The following is a 22,668-nucleotide window of genomic DNA, read 5'->3' on the forward strand; positions in this document are numbered from 1 at the left end:
TGCACTATAATTTCGTTGTAAATACATTCTGTAACACGGTCGAAGATTCATTCACGATATACGAGGATATCGTAAGTATTCCATTAGAGCGCAATATATCCTCGTAAGCATGATTGTAAACGGGAGAAACTTATTCATTCTTCTGCATAAATATTGAGCTATCTGCTGGCCTTACACTGAAAGTGATAATTCATCGAGATTTTCAGTCAACGATAAGCAATTAATCAATAAATATCTTAAATTTCAGCGAGATAACGATCCATAACATGTAACAAAAGTTTATACAAGCGATTTGCATAGAGGTAGATAATAAACAACTATAATTTCCTGATTTAATTCGTATTGAACGAATTTGAATTAGATAAAAAATTTCGAACGATCCAGCAAAAGTCTAATCAATGTAATCTCATGCACAATATACGAGCAAAGCATTTAACTTGATTACACGTAACTGATGAGATTCTTATTAGAATTATTTAAATGTATGTATATTGGTTCTTTATAGTCTAATGACTTTACAAAATTTACATTTCACCTGTTATAAATGGTTTAATCGCAATGGTAATAAATTATAAATAAGGATTTCTTACGAACAAGAATATAATTTTGCATCAGCAAGACAATGACTTCACAAGAATTCATTCAATTTCAAAATACCCATCCCGTGAGAAATGTTTTGCCATGATCTTGGTAGCTCAAGAATTGCATCATCGACGTTATTCAAAACTGCTGCCGTGTAGACTAGTCCTTGATCTTGCAAATTCTGTATCGAAGACCCTGAGACTTCGCTTCTACGAAACGGTGGTCCTAGTCCCCCGTGGCTTCATCTTTCCTCGAATAAATCTAACCTCCGTTGTGTCCAGGTGCGTTAACATACGTGTATACAAGTCGTCGTACAGAGGCGTAGGAGTCGCTCAAATAAGCACTCTATTGTTTGTTAAACGCATACAGATATTTTTGATATCTTACTCCGATCTCGAGTTTCTGCCGCGTTATACCGTGAACACAGCCGATTGTTGTACTTCACCTATTGTCCTCTTTATGCTCTCCACAATGCTTAATTTCACTGATTGATGATCGATGAGTTAGAGAGCCCTATGTGGACAAAAATACTCGCCATTTACTTTTTACATACATCTACATATATTTACCTGAGAATAACGAAACTTCCATTCTTCCAACGTTAACGCAATCTTAGGCAATCGTGTTTCTTTGTTCCTACTACCTTGTCCAGGTATTGCCATTGAGAAACGCGAAGTTACAGTGATATTTATTACGTGTTCATTAATGGATTAATCAATCAGCATCGCCTCGATGACACACGTACGCGAACGGAATCGTTAACGCGAGCTCGAGTCGCACATGGAAATTGACTGACACGATAAGTGCGTAATTGAATTCATTACCGATAATTCTATTTAATTACCATCCTCGAAATGCATCGTACATTTGTTATGATAACTCGTGGCACCACCGTTACTCCAATTAGTCCCGTTTGAATAATCGAGATCGCATCTGATTCCCTTTATCGTTCTCGCTATCCAGTCGATAAAAGTTCATAAATAAAGCAGAAAGAATTATTGTTAATGAAGCCGTGGCTCTATCAAGCTTATTTCCCAACAAGAACCGGGATACAAATTTTTCCTTCTGTTCAACAGTTATCAGGTTTTTCCATCCCGTAAAATGCAAATCCACCGGATAAATCAAAACGTAAATGAGGATTTCCTACGCTGGAAGCGCCTCTGTTCGTGGCCCGCAATTGTTTATAATCCAATTTTAATACGTTCAAAGCTCCACGGTCTCTGAGACCACTCCATTAAACTCACTTCTATGTACCTACATGTTTACGATCGATGATGCACGTGGGCGTGCAACAGAATGAAAGTACCGGTTGCAGTTCACAGCCAGCAAACCGTGATGCATCGATGGAAAGAACTTTGGCAAAGTTGAGAAAACCAACGGCATTGAAACGCTCGTTCCTCGACGAAATTCGAAGTTCCAATTAAAGAAGGAAATTGAGGATTCGATGGTAGGGAATAAAAGCTTGAAAATTGTTGGAAATTATATCGGAAAAGTTAAAGTAATGAATAACATTTATCTTGAAATAAATTGGGAATTATTTAAGATTGTAAGCAGAGAGAAAACCACTAATCAATTATTGTAAGAAATATGTAGGGCGAAACATGAAAATTAAGAAATATGAAACCTACGATAAGATTTATAAAATGAATGTAAATTTTAAGAGAAAACGAAAGAATATTAAAAATAATTTAGAAGACACGTGTCCACATGAAAATTATTTAAATTACAAGCAATTTGACTTACATCCACAGACTACTTATGAAATATTGCTATTATAAGAATCGTGTAAAACAAAACTCAAAAGTGAAGAAGGACAAAAGTAAAAGATGTGGCAAATGGAGTGAGCAATATGGGGGTTATTTTAGTGGCTACCCTATCTGTGCATCAAGGTTCTCGGATTCAAGTAGTGTATGCGGTCGATCACGCGTGTGGGCGTACGATAGAATAGAGGTACCGGACGCGGGTTATACGAATAGCGCGCGAGCAAGCAAACGAACGGCTTGCAACGGTAAAACGTAACCGTTGTGCCCCCGACTGCGAGAGAGGCTGTCGTTGTGAGAGCGGGTTGGAGAGGGATCCCGATGATGTAAGAGAGAGGGACAGGAGGACTCCAATGGTTGTGTGTAGTAGGGGAAATCGACGATGTAACACTGCCACATAGCGGTACAGCATCCCCACCGTTCGTAAAATCATCCTCACCGAGGTTCACGGGCAGTCGTAATTCGTGGCTATCCCCGCGTACAGAGAGCTGCGCGCAATCGTTTTCTTTTCCTTTTATTTTCCTTTCTTTACCTTTCTTTCGTGTCTCGTCTCGTTCCTTTTGAATTTCTATGAAACACCGGGCGACTGGTATTATCGAGCAATAGCCTCTACTCCGAAGAACCGGTATTCACGGCCAGTAATCTTATCTATTAAAGCAGTCAATACATCGAGGACATGTTTTGTTCTATTAGCGACACGGAGTCGTGCGTCGTGGTCTTTGATCGCGATGAATCACGCGTTTTTCTCGAGACACATCCAAGCGTAGGAAGATCAGTACGACGACGACGCATCGAACCCTCCTTGAGATCACGGAATTGAGTTGCATCCCTCCATAGTTTGCAAGTTGACGATTCCAAGTAAAATGATGAATTCGTCGTTAATACTACTGTATATATATGTGTACCCAGAGTTTTTGTTACTTATTAGAAAAAAAAATTGTGCATAATCGGTTGCAATTTTTTATTTTAATTAATGAAATCTAGTAAATTGCGAGAACATCGATTGGTTTTGATAACGTTTTATTGTATAACTTGAACATTAGAATATTTAGATTTGTTTTGGACATTTTATGACACCATTACATCTTTTATCGTTTTACTACGGTTATAAACATTAAAATATTTATATACAATGTTAGATAAAAAATCTATTTACGACATACATATCTCTCTACTTTGATAAATCGTGCTGTCAAACAGCACGCAATGAATAATTTCGTCCACGAAGATCGTAAGAAACAAAATCTTTTTTCTTCTTTCTTTCCTTTTTTTTTTTTTTGCTTTCTGTAATGCATCGTGACCAATAGCTGGAGAACCGGTATTTTATGGTAAGGATGCTATGTATTAAATGGCTCTCGGAACGATTATTTGTTTCCTCTTACTATCTCTGATTTATATCCGTCCTCGCGTAAATGGAGCTGTAAAACGCATTCAACGATTGGAAAATCGTTTAAGTTTCACGGATAGTCGGTATATGCGCACAAAACTTTTATCGATAGAATGGAAAGTATTTATTCGCGAAATTTTTATTTCCATCCAATAACGATACAAAACATATAGGTCAAATGAAAAATATGAATTCTGTAAACAACTAAACCTGAAAAAACGTTTTTTACAATTTCATTGCAGGTAGTAATCATAAATTATTAAACCTCGTTTATCTCTTATTTTGTAACTTATTTTATCCTTTGGTGTAAATTTATACGAGGATAAAAAATCAATATGCACACACATTATACACCAGTGTTAAAAATAAGAGAATAAAATTACAGTTCATTCAGGCGAGATTATTTGCGTAATTCATAAATTTAGAAGAAGTGTGGTAAAAGTGTCAATGTCTTTAATTTAACACAACTCTGATCAAAGCTACACTTTAATAAAGAAATCTGTACACTTTGAGATATTAAAAACATTACTATACAGGATCCGGCCGAATATCATGTGCAAGGAGACACGACATGATTCCTCGTGGAAGAATGAGAGAAAAATATAGAATAACATTTTTTCACAAGACGCTCTGTTTACGAAAAAAATAAATTACAAAATTTATCAAACTCTATTTTCTTGAAAATGAAGCCTTAAATGGAAAAATGCTATTCTACATTTTTGACATATTTTCACACTTATTTAGTCCTGACCAGTACAGAATTAATCATGTTCAAGTATATTTAATAATTTTTCAAACTCAATTTTCTCGAAAATCAAGCCGGAACAAAAAATTTTATTCTACATTTTTTCTCATCGTTCCACAAGGAATCGCATCGTGCCGCTTTTAGCTGTTATTCACTGTCGCTGTACATGCTCATATTTAAAAATTCATAGTAGAATTCTTTAAATAAACACAAATGTTACATATCGTTTGAAGCGATTCGTTCCCCATATTTATCTTGTCTTCAGAAAAAATGTACAGTCGGGAAAAAATGTACCGAGTTTCTCAAATAACGAATCGATACACAGAGTTGCTTTTTCAAACTCGAAATATATCGAGCTACCACCCTCTTTGTGGCAAAGGTCAATGGAAATCGAGGAAATTTCGATGGAGCGAGGCATTCTGTGTAGAAAGCGAACTATGCGAGAACGATCAAGAGGAAACCACAGCGAAGAATGTTGCAACGTATAATTTCGGACATGGACCGATGTTATTGATGAGTTCGATTCTTCGAATCGATCAGGAATAATATCCCAACAGTGCGGGATACGGTGTTACTAGACGGGGCGAGGAGAAATTGCGACGCCCACGGCAATCAACGGTACATTGCACTTGCTGGTAATGCCCTGCACTGCGTAAGTACGTATAACAATATACGTTAAATAACAGGTTTACGTATAAACAAGCCGGAGTTCGGCAATCAAAGTGTATGCGGCAGCGTTCGAAAATTCACTCGCACCGATCGAACAGCCAAGAAATATTTGATTGCTTGTCCAGTTATTCGCATTATTTTCATGCGACGAACACGCGCAGGAACACGTTAGAGAATTTGCATTTTACGTAAACGTCAAATAAAACACGATCAAATTGTGACAACCATAAAAAGGGCCTCAAGATATTACGGTAACCCTTTTCTGCAATAGGTAAAAAAAAGTCGAATTTTGTAAGTTATTTTCCCATGGCTTTGTGGTACATAAAATACAAAGTACATTTTCAAATTGTTTTATTATATTTGGAAGAACAATACGTTTCAGATTAAACTTTATACGTATTCGTTAAAAACCATTCATTTTCTGTATGAATTTCAAATATATTAATTTATCTATTTAGCAATACATACCAATACTAATTTCAAATAAATCCGTATCTCGTCTCGAAATTTTAAATGTTCGACGTTAATATCGATAGCCGCCGAAAAACACTTGTTTCTTTGTACTTTAAGCTTGATTGACGTTCAATTCAACATGTACTAAACAAGTATCGCGGTTGGATTCAGTTGTATGCTTATGATACAGATTAATCAGAAGCCCTAAGTACAAATAAATTACGACGAGACATGTTAATACGTTTAACGAAGGAGTTTCAATGAATCGGTGCAAATTAGTATAACCAAGATGTATAACAACGCATTCACTATGTACGATTAATTGGTGTTTTCGATCTTGTAATTACTGTGGGTTTCGATACGGTGCTTGGGTACTGCTTGATACGCGTGTACACCTGTTATTACTGGCGTATTATCTGCGATCGTGGAAAATCGCTGTGATTTTAGGATTAATGCTCCCACCTGCACGCATAGTACGATCACACTCAGGAGAATTCGGCTAAAGATATAGCTATACGTACACGTTCTATACTCGAGTATATATGTTTTCATACACTATATGGTTTAATACGCGTACCATTCGTTTTTATTTATTCTAAGGAATTTTTTTAGCTCGTCCATGTTGTTTTCGCAGCCACGACAACAATTTGTTTGCTCGGGCTTTTTTAAAGATGTTCTCTTCGTTGAATCATTCGGACAGTTAGTAAATAAAATAGTAAACTTTTGCAAAAAGTATAGAAGTGACTTTATTAAATTGAATTCAATTTCGAATTTTATCATTTTAATCCGAAATTTTTGTTTGTTAAGATTTAAATGCTTAAAGGTTTAGATATTTGAATTTGAATTTGAAATTGAAAATTTAATTTTAAATAAAAATTTGAATTTGTATTTGAATTCAAATTATTCAAATTCGAAAAGTACGTCGAGATATAAACCTTGCTGTTAGAAGAGTATCTTGTGATAGATATTTGAAAGATTTTGTGGAGCTTGGTGCCGTCAGTAGGCAACAAACAGAATTTAAACATGAACAAACAGTGCTGGAAGTGTACAGTGCAAGGTAATGCAGTTCATAAGAAGCAGAACCTACCTGATCAGCTGCTGATAACTTAGAAATGCAACATCTGCGTTGCTCTAAATTCAAACCATCACTTACCAATTGTATGTGAACCAAGCTTATATTATTTAAATTAATTAGAAAATTTGAACGATCATGTTATCAAATTCGCACTTTGATAACATGTGCGTTAATTACATCTTATGATAGATGAAGGTACAATTTCACAATCAAGCAATCACGATTAATTAGCTCAAATTTTTAAACATGTTGTCCCAAGATTAAGCGAGTTGGTAATCTTTTATGGTTCTGCTTTCTATTTATACTTCCGAGAAGGGTAATACACGTATACAAAACTATGATAACAGATGGTTTTACGAAATAAATAAATGAATTTATGTTCTAATAAATCTAATGTTCAAATACGTAAGCAAATGTATTAAAAGACATAATTTCATCACGAGTATTCACGATCTTGTGAAATACTTACTACATCGTAATAGTAAGAAAGATCTTTTTCAGAAGACTTTTCAATTTCTCTATTCTTTCTGTCGTATCATAATACGTTCTTTATTACATAATTGGATTTTCATTAACTATAATGTTGTATGCTGCCAATGAACTTTTATAGCGAACCTATTTCTATATTGTAAACTTTATATAATATCGCTGCTTTAATAATGATGTAATTCAAAAAATACAATTTCAGGAAACACAGGTTTGCACGAGTTGCATTTTTGCGAGATCGTCATATGAAAATGTCAAATTGACATGATAAGATATGGAACTTACGTAAAAGGATTCTAATATTTTCATTCAGTTCATTAATTCACGTCTGTCTTTAAAACCATCCCTATACTAAGTTATGACACTCTCGATACGATTTTATATACGTTTATAACTAAAACTTGAACTTAAAACTTAAAAAGCTAAAAATATAAACAAGAAATTTTAAATAAACTAAAATAATTAAAAACTCGGCATTCCAACGCAAATGTAATTATGATTAAACAGCAGTAAGATTTTCTAGATGTTAGAAACACAAAAAAAATGCAACGAAAGAAGAGAAGTTACAATGGAAGAAAATGAAGAGCATTCAAGAGAATTAATCGAGATTGTGCGTGGAAACGTAAAATCGTTCATCGGTAGTCCCTTAAGGTTGCAAAGCTTAGTCACAGAAATTGTTCCTCGTTCTGTCTTGATCTTCGGTTACGCTTGCGCTAAAGCAACTGATACTTAGCGCGTCTCTGTATAAAAGCGGCCACTTGTTGAACGACTTGCATTCCACCGATTCTCCTCAACCGTGAATATATCTGTTTTTCGGGGTACGGAAAATCATTTTTCGTGTCGTCTGCAAAGTGATTGCTATCTAGCAAAGTTCAAAAAGTTCATCTTTTCGCAACTCTTCCGATCGTGCTGAATCTTGCTGCTCCTACTCGCCGTGGTCGAAGCTTCGAAGAAAAGGTAGGATTTTTATATAAATTAGGTGATAATGTTAAAGTTTCGATTTTGTATATGTTCATTGCGTTGAAGAAGTTTTTGATAACTTTCAGAAATAATTTTAGTAAGCTATTGCAGTTCATAGGTAAAAGAAGTTTCGAAGCAAACTCGAATTTTGGTTCGAGTTCTAATATTCCCCCGACATTTTAAAAATTTCAAAGGAAATTTAGCGAATAATTGATTAGATATCTTACATAGATGTCAAAGTATGTATTCGTGCAAGAACATGACATATTCCAGTTTGTACATTCTACGAAAATTATTCCAGTGCTTTTCTCGCATATGAAAGATGAAGATCATTTGAAAGAATTCTGAAGTTTGAAGATTGCATTGTATAACACGTGATTCGTTCAAGTATTGACTCATAATTTTTCATAATTTCTATTGACATTAACAACTTTTAACAACTCTATCTCTTAAATAATCAGGGATAATAAATATTAAATATGATTAAGAATAAATTGTTATCTTTTAAATCGATGTTTCAACGAATCCACTCTTTAATTGCGTCAATTACATTTCAGTGATTAAGTGATTCAAATAATTGTATTGAGGGCGCAATATTAAAATTGTTTTTAATAAATTCAATGTATCAGATAGGTGTATGAATGAAACGGTATTAATGAAACGGTTTTCGTTGGTCAAGTTGGTTATCGATAGGGTCAGGACTCGTTTTCATCAGATTAATTCTTCGTTCGTGATAAAAACTCCGAATCGGTATCAAGTACCGGTGGCTCGCATCATACGTAAGCAGTCGGCATCACTGATAAATCCTTCGAATCGCGCACGAATACTGAAAGCTACGGGAAATTACAAAAGTCGGAAACGGAAACGGTGGAGGGACGAGCTTTTAATATCGTCGAACGTCATTCTGGCTCAAGCTCGAGATCCTTGTGACTACCGATGTTCGATTTTCCATTTTGCACCCGGATGGGCCGAGATCTTTTATTTTCTTGTTTGTAATCGGTGGGTGATAACGCCTTGATCGTTCCTTCCTCTAAATCCTCATAAAACTGTGATGCTATTGTCGACTGTCTGAATAAAGAATATCGCAAAGACGCGCTATCGATCGGTTGCTTATTAAGGAGAAAAATTAAAAGATATTTGTCATTCAGAGCCGAGCTTAATTTTTTGAATTATTTCATTATATTCGAGTCAATGTCTAGGTGAAGTGAAAACAAAAGAACTAATTTAAATATTTAGAAAAATTTATATGAATACACATTATCAGTTCAAATTGTTGTCGGGTACTGTACAGTTTATGAATGTGAAGTTTAAAGCACGCAAATTTGGCTAACTTGACCAGTCGGCCAAATCTGCCATCCAAACTTCTCGGTCTACGTCTTAGAAAACACAAACAGCACTGGATTTCCATGATATTCGTGAGCGGAATCTCCTGTTACTCAAAACAAGATTAAGTAATATATGTCCACTTGACTTAAACTCACTCGAAACACCTTAATGTCTGTTCGCGCGACATGATTTTATGAATTAAATTAAAACCATACCAACGACAAAAATATAGAACTTGTACACTCCTTGCCAAAAGCCACTCCTGGCCCAGGTGTGCTATCTTTAATTTCTCAATGACGCGTGTAGAGTTTTTCGTCTGTAACGTATAATATCAAAATATTATGAGCTTAGAATATGCGGTTCGTTGAAAATAATTAAAAATATTATGAGGTTTAATGTGTAACAAAAAAATTGTTTTATTTTAAGAACGAAATGATAGTACATGTACAATTATTTATCAAACATATATACTTATTTAATAATGGGTACATCCCCCTTTATTTTCTATTACTTCTATTGTACGATTTGGGATCAATTTATATAGTTTCTGGATCTAATTATGATTTAACGTGTCCCATTCACATACAATTGCATTTATTAATTCTTCTACGTGTTGATACTGCTTTCCATTCGCGTATACGCCGTGAACAAGTTCTGCCCAGCAACTTTCAATAATATTAAGGTCCAGAGAGCGTGCAGGCCACGGTAAAATAGATATATTATTTTCATTAAAATATGATTGGACCGATCTTGATGTGTGTACAGATGCATTATCTTGGTGAAGGATGTAATCAGGTCCAGAAATGTGTTCTGCATGATTATTTATTTGTTCTTTGATTAAATTTATGTATCGGACACTATACATTCTCCCATTGATGAACTTGATACTTGTCTTGCCGATAAATAACCGATGCCGGCTCAAACTATCACGCTACCTCCTCCCATTTGTAGTCGAATTGCTGAAATTGTCTCTTTTCTTATGTTATGAAAATAATATTGGAACCCATCAGCACCGTCCAAGTTGAATCCTTTTTCGTTTGCAAATAGTACCCTTCTCCATTTCTTTTTCCAATGCACTCTTTCTTTTGCAAAGTGTAAACGTTATACTTTATGTTCCATTGTTGACGAAGGTTTCTTTTTCAATTTTGGCCTCTTAATATTTTTGTTAATAATTTTGTTTGTGTTAACTGCAGGTTGGAAACTACACGCAAAATTGATCACTTATCACGATCGGATAACGATGACGGCCGACCAGTACATTTCTTCTTGCCATAATCTTCAACATTTTTTAAGAAATTGTGTATTACTTTACGACTTCTTCTTATTTGCTGTTTTAGTTCAAGAATTTGCTTTTTTTCAGACGCGTTTAATTTTTTTCCACACCCCATACTTACAAATTTATATAATATTGTACTGTAATCTTTACTCGTTGATAGATCATGAACTACTGAGAAATTTCTAAACATATTAACAGAGTGTGCTATCATTTCGTTTTTAAAATAAAACAATTTTTTTGTGTTACACACTAAACCTCATAATAATATCTTTAATTATTTTCAACGAACCCCATATTCTGAGCTCATAATGTTTTGATATTATACGTTACAGACGAAAAACTTTATACGTGCCATTGAAAAATTAAAGATAGCACACCTGGGCTATCTTTTTAGCGAGGAGTGTACCAAACAAATTGGCACGAAAAATATACTTGTACGAAAAAACGCGTGAAATGTGAAACATGCAAGAAGAAAAACAAGTTTTCATTCATATATTTTACAAAAATTCGATGAAATTTTCAAACTACTAAATCATTTTTTTATCTAAACCTGTAAAATCTTTTCTATAAATCTAAAAAAATTACGAATTGATCATTTTGATCTATTTAGTGCTTCTGGTAGTGTTAATTGAATTACTACACAACACTACTGTAATCAGAAGAAAAATATTCGATTAAATATGCGAATTAGTCGAAATTTCGTTTCAAAAGAAAAAGAGAACGATTGCACGATCGAGAAGATACGAAGAGAAGGTCAGTCATCGGATAGTTTAATCCAGGAAAGCATACGATCTAGTTCTAGGCCGTGAGGAGCCTTGTGACACTAGCCTAATAAGCTCTGGGCCCATGTGACAAGCGATCGATGATGAATCCGTACAAATCATTCGCGAGTACCTATCGTAGCGTTAAAATTCGATGCTAGGTCAACACGCATAGGGCAACTAAGCGTATCTAGTCGGCACGTTCGTTCAAATCCGCTGCGCCGTTGCGCTAAGCTTCCGCGAAACGCGTGGCAAGTTCCTTGATATTGCTATCCAACAGGGTGAACAATTAATTATAAACGTCGACACATGCGCCTGTTACGGTGCCATCGAAATTTTGAGATTTGGCTGTTGTGAGAATCAACGGTGAGCGAGTTGATCCTCTTACTACTTTCTCAATAAAATATTTTATGTGAAAATCGTTAGTGCTCTTTGAGTGTTGTTTCCATTCGAGTGTTATTCCATTCTTGATAGTGATGATAGTTCGATAGCTTATTCCATGTAAAACAAAAGAAAAATGTATTGTGATTTTCTTTTGCTTTCGTTCACGTACTATTATATATTACATCCTCGTTTATCAGAACACCGATTAATGATCAATTATCGGAACATTGATCGATAAAAAATTTGGAGATGGTTTTGTGTGAGAAAGATTAGCAAACAAGAATTGAAATTGAGAGAAATGGTTACAGTTTGATTGAAAAATATTCTTGCGTGTTCGATATGAGTATTTAGAAGATAATTAAAAAAATAAATTATCTTCTCTTATTTGAAAACAAAGTTATTCGAATTACCTGAGAAATTTGATTATTCGAATGTGTATGTTAGTATTAATTTGGATAATCAAGATTCTATTGTATTCATTACTTTTACAGGGTTGTGTATTATAGTGTGTCGATTCATTTGGTTGCAGATAATATGAATCTAGAGGAGTACCGCAAGCATGGTGAGTAAAAAACATTTACTTTCATTCTAATGCGCGTAAAATAGTAAATATCCAAGTATTTACCGAGTAATTCATTTTAATCTTCGTGGCGTATACGTAATAGTAATAAAATAATAGCCCGTTATATACCGTTATATGTAGATTTTATGGTTCTTGGGAATATTTGCACACGTCGTACTCTTATCACACGATCAAATACTCACGCGTGAAACGAGAAACTTACAACGAACGATCGAATAAGATTCTAAGCATTAAAACGATACCAATAAAGAGGAATCACCGTAGGGGAGAGTAAGTCTATGGGATCTTTATGGATTCGATACTGTTTCCAATACGCTAGGTTCCGCCTTTACAATCTGAATCTCTGAATCCTAGGCAAGGCATCCGTATGAGATTTCCCTTTTCCTTAAATCCAATTTCGTACGAAAAATCGATCTCGCTGTCTTCGTCTCTCTTGTTATCTATTGATTGTTTCAAAGGCCAACTGACTTTTATAGCAATCTATATCACAACTTGATTCTAAATTTTCTACAAATTTAAGGCGTTTCCGATTTTTCTTGTGAAGAGAGTTACACGATATATAAATCGTTTAACATTTAAGAAGTGCTAAGGCTTGTATGTCGGAGCTTGATTGACCTGCGACTTTTAGAAACCGTTAAATAACACGAATCGAATTTTATCGTGAAGCGTAATGTACATCAGAGAAGCGAATTGGGAAAGAAACAGAGCTGTTATTCGGAACAACCGGTTTGTCTGTACAAGTATTTTCCCAATATACTTAAGATCGAGTCCCCTAAATAAAGAAAACTAAAGATAATCGGTTTAGAGATTTCCTCCGGGGCTTAATAATTGATTTTCCCAAGAGGTAGTCGTCATCGAACTTTCGCAATGTAACAAAACGCTTTGAAATGTAATAAAGTTTAAAATCCATCGAACAAGTAACTAAAAATCTTAGGAATGTAATCTTTAAATTTAATCTAAATCCAAAAAAGCAGGAAAGAATATCAAACTATATCGCGCGAATGATACTTCATTGAATCCATGAATTTATATTGAAAAAGCAATTTTTATATCGACTTCGTTGCGATTTTGAATTGTTAGGAAAGGAAGTGGTGGATTACATTGCCGATTATTTGGAGAATATTCGATCTCGACGCGTTTACCCGGCGGTTTCTCCCGGTTACCTGAGGAACGTTTTGCCTACATCCGCACCTGTGAATGGCGAACCTTGGGAGGATATATTCGCGGACATCGAAAGGTGCATCATGCCAGGAGTAACGCATTGGCAGAGTCCACATATGCACGCCTATTTTCCAGCCCTTAATTCACCTGCAAGTCTGCTAGCCGATATGCTGGCCGACGCAATCAATTGTCTTGGATTTACTTGGGTAAGAACAATAATGTGAATATCGCACACGTGTAGAGTGAAATGGTTTAGTTTATTATGCTTTCTCTTGTTCGGCTTAAAACTTCTGTCATGTGTGATGTATTTAACGATATTATATTAGAAACACTTTTCAATAGTACGAGTTAAGTACTGGAAAGAGAGCATTGAAATTGATTATATTAAGATCTTCCATGATGGCTGTATATAATGAACTTCGTTTCGGATTAGTAACTTTCTCATAATCCAAGTTCGGAAGTTACCGTATTGAAATTCGACGTTTTGTCTGGTACTGATAATATGAGCTCCCATTGTCAGTTCTTGCTAAAAGATCTTGTATTTAGTTTCGTACCTGTGAAACTTGACGTTGTCTATGAATGCAGTGTTCTTCAGAATCCCACGTGTGTATTAAAAAAATAATTGAGCACATTGAAGGATATCATATTGTATAATTATTGGGGCATGACATATTTTAGTCGTCTATACGTTTATTAAACTTCCTATAAATAATAATTACAAATAATTTAAATGTCAAATTGAAAACTTTCGATACGAGAAATTTGGAAATTTAACTGAATATATTATTATAAACATACTCCAATATATTATGATATAACTATACAAGGTACAATATTTCCATTTTTCTAATCGTGAAATTTATTCGCATACTTTAAAAAGTGTATTTTGTAAAATGTATTTTATGTTCGTCTACCGTAAAAGGCTTCGAGTCCTGCGTGTACAGAACTCGAGACAATCGTAATGAATTGGCTCGGGAAAATGATTGGCCTGCCAGATAAATTCTTACATTGTCCTGGAGGATCCGGAGGTGGTGGCGTGATACAAACAACCGCATCCGAAGCCACTCTCGTTTGCTTACTCGCAGCGAGAACCCGAGCAATTAGAGACGTGCAACAAAATGAACCGGATCGTTTGCCCGCTGAGATTAATTCGCGTCTTGTCGCGTATTGCTCCGACCAGGTACGTACTTTCGTTTTAAATCTTTTCCTAACACGAACTTATTTTCCTAAGAGTACTTTGAACATCTTTACTCTCTTGTGAATTTATTCTTATAACTCAAATGGTTTCCATTTCATAATTATTACGTATTTATCTATGCCTCATTATTTTCTTTTTTTAATCACTGAACATCATTCTACCTTCATTGTACGTTATTCTGTCATCATCGCCTTTTAAATATTTGAAGACGTGATGTAAAAGAAATCTTACTTTCTGTGATGTAAATGTCATATAGGCTCATTCCAGTGTAGAAAAAGCTGGATTGATAGGATTAGTTCGAATGAAGTACATCGAATCTGACAATGAACTGAGTATGAGAGGAGAGGCTTTGCTCGAAGCAATAACGCACGACAGAGCTGCGGGATTACTTCCCTTTTTTGTAAGTATCGTTGCTCATGTTTACGAAAAGTATTTCGGTGGTAAAAATAAAAATTTGGTTCAAAATTAATATCTATCTTTGACACATCTATCTCAAGCAACTTGAACATAATTTTAATTAGGGATTCCTTCAATCTGAGTAGATCAACGTGATATTCTTTAAGAAAACATATATATATATATATACAATAAATAACTCATTGGGAAAAACCTACGGATATTATATAATATCGTATTAAACTAAGAAGCGATTCACGAGAAAATATTTGTTCTCTTTGTTTCCAATTAACATTATGAAGGTGAATAATGATACTGCAGTAGAAAATAATCGAGACGTCAATTAAGCTTCCCAGATTTGTTAGTAGTTGGAGAATGAGGTGGACATGACGTAGCAAGGCGGATTGTATCTCTCCTAGTTGGTCCCTAAGGACATCGACACAAAACAGTCTTTCATTTTTCAATACAGTAAACCCAATGTACGGGAAAGTAGATTCTATTACGGCGCTGTAGCTATTCAAACAGGAAATTTCAGAAGATACTAAAATTCGTAATAAGTTTCATCGACAAACTGATTTTTAGAACTACATAAAATAAAAATCTATACTACATTATAAATCGATTTAAAAGTCAAATTTGTTTAACATATTTTTTTCATTATCAAGGTTTGCGCTACTTTGGGTACAACGGGTGCCTGTGCTTTCGATAATCTCAAAGAAGTTGGTCTTGTGTGTAAGTAAACTAAATCGAGTTGAAAATGAAGTTACTAAACGTTCGTGCAATACGCATTAAAAAGATACATAGTGTTTTGTTTCAAAATTAAATAGACAGATAATTCTGGTAATACGAGATTGGTTGAGAACGTATTGAATTTTAAAATGATTCTCTATAAAAGATAATAACAATATGATTCACGATATTTTTTTCTATAGTCTTCAAATATATAAACTAAACGTTCACCTACGAAAGTAGGTTAATTATTATTATAATATAATCTCGATCAGTTTGATTCATAAATTAAACGTTCCGAAACTGTAAATTCGTGAATTAATTTTCATTTGTGATTTAACCCCTTCCCGTACTTTATCGAGTCAGACTCGCTAAAGTACAAGAAGAAGTTAAACACTGTTCGATTCGCATCATCAACATTTAGGTTTATTGTAGGTGAACAGAATGGACTCTGGTTGCACGTGGATGCAGCTTACGCAGGCAGTGCATTCGTGTGCCCTGAATTTCGCGGCTGGCTTCAAGGAATAGAATATGCCGATTCCATTGCATTTAATCCTAGTAAATGGCTCATGGTGCATTTTGATTGCACTGCTATGTGGTGAGTTATATACAAACATCTGAATTTTACTTCGATGACAATTATTCGTTCCATGTTCTTAATAGAAATAAAAACAAAATGAATATCAAATTTAAAGAAGCACATAAGAAAGGAAATTTGTAAATCTGCAAATCATTATAGATCCGATAAATTCATAACCCCGAATGATTATTGGCTTTTGTCTCTTTTCTCATGGCTTATAGATTGAACAGCGGATGCAGAATGGATTTTTTCATTCTTCCTGCAATTTCCGTCGACTCGTTCGACTAACCCGACATAATTCACAATCTTTAAGATTGATATTTGAAAGCCTGTTAAAGTTGATAGCGCGAGGAAAAATTGCTGCCAAGAATTTAATGCTTTATAAAACTTGCTCGTGGTTGAATGTACATTTCAATGTATATTTCACAATTGAAACAATTCTTTCGCCGGAATATTTCTTGTAAAGTTTCTTCTATTATAGTTATATTCGATAGTAAGTACATTCAATTATAATTCAATAACGACAAATATGTAAATCTACCCGATTAAATATTAGTAATCCGAACCGATCAAATGAATTGCGATATAATAAGTGATGTTTATATGCTGTATCGCGAACAATTGAAATAAATAAAATTCTGAGAAAATATATAATTCGTAAAGGAACTATAAATCAAAGATGTGTATTGGTTGAAAAAATTAATTGGAAATAATTCTTTTAGGGTGAAAAGTAGCCAAGCATTGCACAGAACCTTTAACGTGGATCCGTTGTATTTGAAGCATGAAAACTCAGGTAACGATGTAGCTACACAACTTTTTTATCACATTTAATACAACCTCTTGAATTCAGTCGATTAAAATATTCGATTAAATAAAATATCTTATTTATTTGCAGGGCTTGCCATCGATTACATGGCAAGTAATCAATATATTCTATAAGTGCGTTAGTTTTACCGATGAAATTAATTCACGACATTCATGCGTTATTCTTTGTTTATAATTTTAGCACTGGCAAATCCCATTGTCAAAGAGATTTAGGGCGCTGAAATTGTGGTTCGTCATTAGAAATTACGGAATCACCGGTCTTCAGAAGCATATTCGCGAGGTTTCTATTACATCATACTTCTTATGTGTTAAAAAGCTGCGTGTACAATATACAAAAATGTTTCTGCGACCTTTCTTCGCATAAATCCTTAGATAATTGTGATTTTGCGTAAGAAAATTATTCAGTATCGTTATTAATATTTATATAAAAAATATATTTTATATTTCTTATATAACTAGTCACAGATCATTATTATCTCTAAAAGACAATGTTCTAACTTAAATTGATTATAGATATTAACTAATGTTATGTTCTTTAATAATATTGGTCAACGAAGTTGCATAGCAGGATTTTATTACAAATGCGTTCTGTTACGTAGGCAATGTTTAAAGTTAAATTTATTTCTCTATAATTTTGCTCTAATACGAATTTCAGGGCGTCAGATTGGCACAAAAATTTGAAGCGCTCGTTTTAGCAGACGCGCGCTTCGAAATTCCAGCAACAAGGCATCTGGGACTTGTAGTGTTTCGTCTTCGTGGAGAAAATAATTTAACAGAACGTTTATTGAAAAAGATGAATTCGAGGGGCCGTGTTCATTGCGTACCAGCTGCTTTGCATGGGAAATACGTGATTCGTTTTACGGTCACTTCGACTAAGTAAGTCAACATTTATTAGAAATTCATTGTTTGTTTGTGGCAGGTAATGATTTTTAGAAAATGAGTTTCGTAAAAAATTCTGCGAATCAACAAATTATCGAAATGACAATAAAATGTTAGAGAACGTTGTTTTTGAAAAAATAATTCTGAGTTAAGATTTGTTGAGCTTTGATTATAATTTTAGCACCACCAATGAAGATATCTTAAGAGACTGGGCCGAGATACGAAATACAGCGAACGAAATTCTAGGAGATACAACAACTTCTCCTGTACGAGCGAAAGTTCCACTTGCAGGTAACGCAGAAACGAACGGTAGATCGACTGACTTTATACAAACAATTTCGTGCAATTTTTAAAGTATTGAGGTAAACATTGCTTGCAAATTTTGTATGCCGCTCAAGCACTCATCGAGCGTAAGCTTGTTCTTTATTAAACATTCTGTTTCAGATTTTCTAAATAGATGGAGTTTCGTGCTTTCTTTTTTTCTTTCTGTTCGTAAAAATCCAAATCATTCCAGTTTTATACAGAAAGAGATCTTAGGTATACTAAATAAAAAAGTATTACTAGAATTAATTTTTACTAGTCCATTGAACGTTTATGGAACGGGTGGTGTATGGGATTATTACTGAAGTATATGATTAACATTATTAACGTATACAGTTAGTAGTGAATATTAAACAGTATATCATATTATAGATAAATATACATATACAACAGGATTGTTCATTTGTAAAGATTCAAGATGATTCTTTTCTTGTGACCTTTTTTTTTTAATTATTTATGTAGCGAATGTTATTTGTGTAGCGTTATTAGAGTTTTATTTTCATTGTTTATATGCCAATACTTTTTTGCTCAAAATTACACCAAATAATTTGTATTTTTAATTACACCAAATAATAAGAAACAGTTTTATTTCTAATCACTTGGTTTTGATTTTCTTTCCCCCCGTTTTTTTATACGAATGCATGTCTATAATTTTTGGAATGCAGAAAGCTCAGGTAAGACGAGTTACCAATACTTGTGATTTTATATTTTTTATTCTGCTTTTATCCTTTAAAGATATTAAAATTAATATCAAAATTACTGGGATAATTGGAGTAAACAATAAACGAGACTTTTAATTTTCAGATACTCGAGAGAAGAATGAAAATTTCGGTTCAAGTTTGTTGTTGGCTAATTCTCCAATGTCACCAAAAATTGTGAATGGCAGCTTCGCTGCAATATACGATACTGCGGATGTATTCGAAGAATGCACGAAAGCGTTTGGTCAACTACGACTCGAAGCTAGAGATAGTCCAGGTAAATAAAAAATTACAACGAATAAAGTAGGAAAAAGCAAAGTATACCTTAATTTTAAGCTATGCGGCGCCGAATTCGAGGAATACTGATGTCAGGAAAACAATTCTCTTTAGATTCCCGCATGGATCTCGTACAGGTAGGCGTAATATAATTTACCTTTTACAGTGTTTTAAAATTATCGATGCATATTTTTATATTTGCATTGCTACATATTTTAGGGATACGTTAGCTGTCGTCCAGCTAGAGAAATGGCGTCGGAATTGCCATTGCAAGAGGACGAAGATTTTGGAACTAGTGAAATCTCTAACACTAATCAATCCAAAAGTGGCAAGTAATATTAGTAATAACAACAATAATATTAAACTCGAATTAGAATTCTTAATTGCATATAACGAATGATTCCAAGATATTCCAAGAATATTTTAATATTCGTTATCTGAAGAACATGCGGAATATCGAGTACAAACCAAAAAGATAAATGGACATATAGTTTCGAAATGTCCTAAATAAGCTAAAATCATTTTTAAAAGTTGGTAACTTAATTACGAAAAGAAATGAATGAGTTGAATCAATCAATGATTTTAAATTTACAGTTCTTCTTTGCAGAAGGTAAATAAAATACAGCATAAAATTATTGTTAATTCCCTTACTGAATCCAAAGAGGACTGAAACTTAAAGTTTCGATAGCTAGGGTTTTATATGATATGAATTCTAAAAAAAGCTGCCTTCAAGATCGATCGAACTTTAAAGCTTTGAAGATTCAAACTTTATACATCACTAACAAATGGTAATCTATTTTCCTATTTTATATAACCAGATAATCCTGGTGAATGTTCAACCAACCAACAAGAGGCGGAAGTTTCCGGAAACTTAGACAAATCGTTAAGAAGACAAATTTCTAATACTCGCCCAAATTACGTCGTGAATGGCTCGGTAAAGATCGGTTCTCAAGACTGCTCGAATACTCTAACGTCCATAATGTCTGCCGAAAGTAATCTGCCGAGAAGTGAAACAATAGCTGCGATCGGTCATCGTCCATATAGCGGCGATTTGTCATCGATGCAGAGCCACAATGAGAATCCTGATGAAGGAAACGAAGGCAGCGTGGGGGACGCAGCTGTATGCAGAAAATGTGGCCATTACATGAAGAAGGAATAGAGTTATATTGTGACAGTTCCCGACTGTGTGTACTCCTTCGATGTCGTCGATGGATTCTATGTTGTTCAGATTTAAGCGTGGTGCCTCGCAGGCCTCGCGACAAATTGTTGAAGAGAAAGTACATAATCAGCTACGATATTAAATCTGAATTTACCGTCTAAAAATTACCCTCTATTTAATTAACTTCCCTACCCCGTTTCTTTTAAGAATATTATACATGTACTCTTATCGTGTATTTAGAATATTATACTAGGGTTATTTTAAGGATATTATAATACTATGGTTTATTTTCTCTCGACAGAGTTGCAAGAATGATAGAATTCTTGTCTTGAGCAAGTCAAGAGTGTATTTTAAATCAAAGAAACGGATGTGTGAATATTTATTAAATTCTTGGGATCGTTCGTAGTATTTTTAACAGTGGATATATTCTGTGTTATGTATGATATATTATGTTCGATGGGATTGGAAGATCATTATTTACCATGAATTTCTGCTAAACATTGAAACGCAAAATTGAAGCAAATATCGTGTACTGTATATTGCAATAAGCAATTCGAAAAAGGAACGAGGAAACAACGCGAAAAGAAAATTTAACAGCATAAATTTTATTGTAAATTCTAGCATAACGATTCTGATCCAATGTTCCTGATCCGAAAAAAGAGCAGGGAATAGGATCTAAGAAAACATTTAAAAAACCAAATCCAATGACATAAAAATTTTATTGCGAATTTGAATACAACGATGACAGATCTGACCAATCTAGGCCACGGTTATGTTTTGTTTTCCAATCTCTGGAAAAACATATCTCAAACACAATTCGGCCTATTGTGAATCATAATTCTTTTTAACAGTTCCGTACTTTATAATTCTCTCATCGTTAATAATGATTTAGATGACGAAAATATCGCTTCGATATTATATATTAACACGGTTTCCCTTTTTTTTTTTTTTCAAACGACATAAAGAGAAGAGGAAGAGTATATGTACACATAAATGTATATTTTCATTGAGATATGTCAAGAAAGTATCGTTCATTTGCACCTGATACTCTGTTACATATCGTGCTAACAATTAAATCTCGAGGGCATAACGTACTCGTAGAATCTGTGTTTCAACACACCATCTCTAATCGTTTTAACAATCATTAAATTACAATATGCCCTTACAACCATCTGTCATGGTTTTGCTTGTCTTCAATTCTGTACAATTTTTGTCCAATAACTCTGGTTTATAACAATCATATACCGTCTCATCTTTAACTACAACTGGAACAATCTTATATACCGTACCATTTTTTTAAATACCTCTTTCAACCTTTCAAGAGTTCGCATTGATAAATAACATTATGTGTCCGGATTTATATGAAAGATTCATGAAAATATCTATGTTATACGTCTCTCTATGATCTCTTCATGCGTTGGATTACATCGAGATTTAATACCACAGATCCCATATTGGTCAGGATGTATTTCAATTAAGAAGAATCGATAACGGTCGAATTCTTTAGCAATATTTTCAATTTTTTCTTCAACTTTTCCTTTTCTTCCCCCATAAATTTTATATTTCGCGACATCCGTTTATTCATGCTATTTGTACGAAAGTATGCGTTTCTTAACACTACATGATTTTAAAATACTGACCGCGTTTTCTATAGTCATATGTTTCGATTATAGCTAAGCACTAGCTTAATGCTATTTCGCGGTTCGATGCCACTATCGTACTAGTCTGGTAAAAAATTAACAAAGTTAATAAACTCTAGAGCAAATAATTCTTCGTTAACTGTTCTCTCTCTCTCTCTCTCTCTCTTTTTCTCTCTTTTGACAAGACACGCTGAACTTACCGGCTAAATATTACGTATCGTTGGACATTTTACTATCACGTTGAACGTTAAACAGCGTTAAACAGCGTTCAACTATTCAAAGTCAGCACACGATAATTTTTCATCATTATCGAGACGTGATTATTCTACGGAGGCAACGATATGTGCATGAAGAAAAAT

The 22,668-nt window shown here is 34.1% G+C and overlaps 1 protein-coding gene across 8 annotated transcripts; it reads left to right on the forward strand.

Moving 5' to 3' along the window:
• Positions 1-7,918: 7,918 nt before the first annotated feature.
• Positions 7,919-20,678, forward strand: LOC126919824 (histidine decarboxylase). 8 transcript variants are annotated; one of them, XM_050729439.1, is made up of 16 exons: positions 11,634-11,846; positions 12,356-12,426; positions 13,528-13,814; positions 14,531-14,788; positions 15,063-15,206; positions 15,868-15,934; positions 16,367-16,529; positions 17,234-17,304; positions 17,407-17,426; positions 17,518-17,616; positions 17,992-18,212; positions 18,397-18,506; positions 19,341-19,511; positions 19,571-19,647; positions 19,730-19,835; positions 20,329-20,678. In XM_050729439.1, exons 2-16 carry the CDS (start codon positions 12,399-12,401, stop codon positions 20,667-20,669), a joined length of 2,163 nt encoding a protein of 720 aa, XP_050585396.1. In that variant the 5' UTR covers positions 11,634-11,846; positions 12,356-12,398; the 3' UTR covers positions 20,670-20,678. The 8 variants fall into 8 exon arrangements, with proteins under 8 accessions (XP_050585392.1, XP_050585391.1, XP_050585394.1 ...); XM_050729435.1 differs by lacking the exons at positions 11,634-11,846; positions 20,329-20,678 and adding an exon at positions 7,919-8,114 and having other exon boundaries at positions 18,397-18,524; positions 19,350-19,511; positions 19,730-20,187; XM_050729434.1 differs by lacking the exons at positions 11,634-11,846; positions 20,329-20,678 and adding an exon at positions 7,919-8,114 and having other exon boundaries at positions 12,394-12,426; positions 18,397-18,524; positions 19,350-19,511; positions 19,730-20,187.
• Positions 20,679-22,668: the final 1,990 nt, after the last annotated feature.

The sequence above is a fragment of the Bombus affinis genome, chromosome 8 (genome assembly GCF_024516045.1).
Source record: "Bombus affinis isolate iyBomAffi1 chromosome 8, iyBomAffi1.2, whole genome shotgun sequence".
NCBI classification, from domain to species: domain Eukaryota; kingdom Metazoa; phylum Arthropoda; class Insecta; order Hymenoptera; family Apidae; genus Bombus; species Bombus affinis.

What these genes read in the sequence shown, in the direction of transcription:
- LOC126919824 (XM_050729439.1), top strand. Translation starts at nt 12,399, where the DNA reads ATGAATCTAGAGGAGTACCGCAAGCATG. An exon ending in TTTGAAGCATGAAAACTCAG is followed by an intron (nt 17,305 to 17,406) that starts GTAACGATGTAG and finishes ATTTATTTGCAG; the next exon opens with GGCTTGCCATCGATTACATG. An exon ending in TAACACTAATCAATCCAAAA is followed by an intron (nt 19,836 to 20,328) that starts GTGGCAAGTAAT and finishes TTATATAACCAG; the next exon opens with ATAATCCTGGTGAATGTTCA.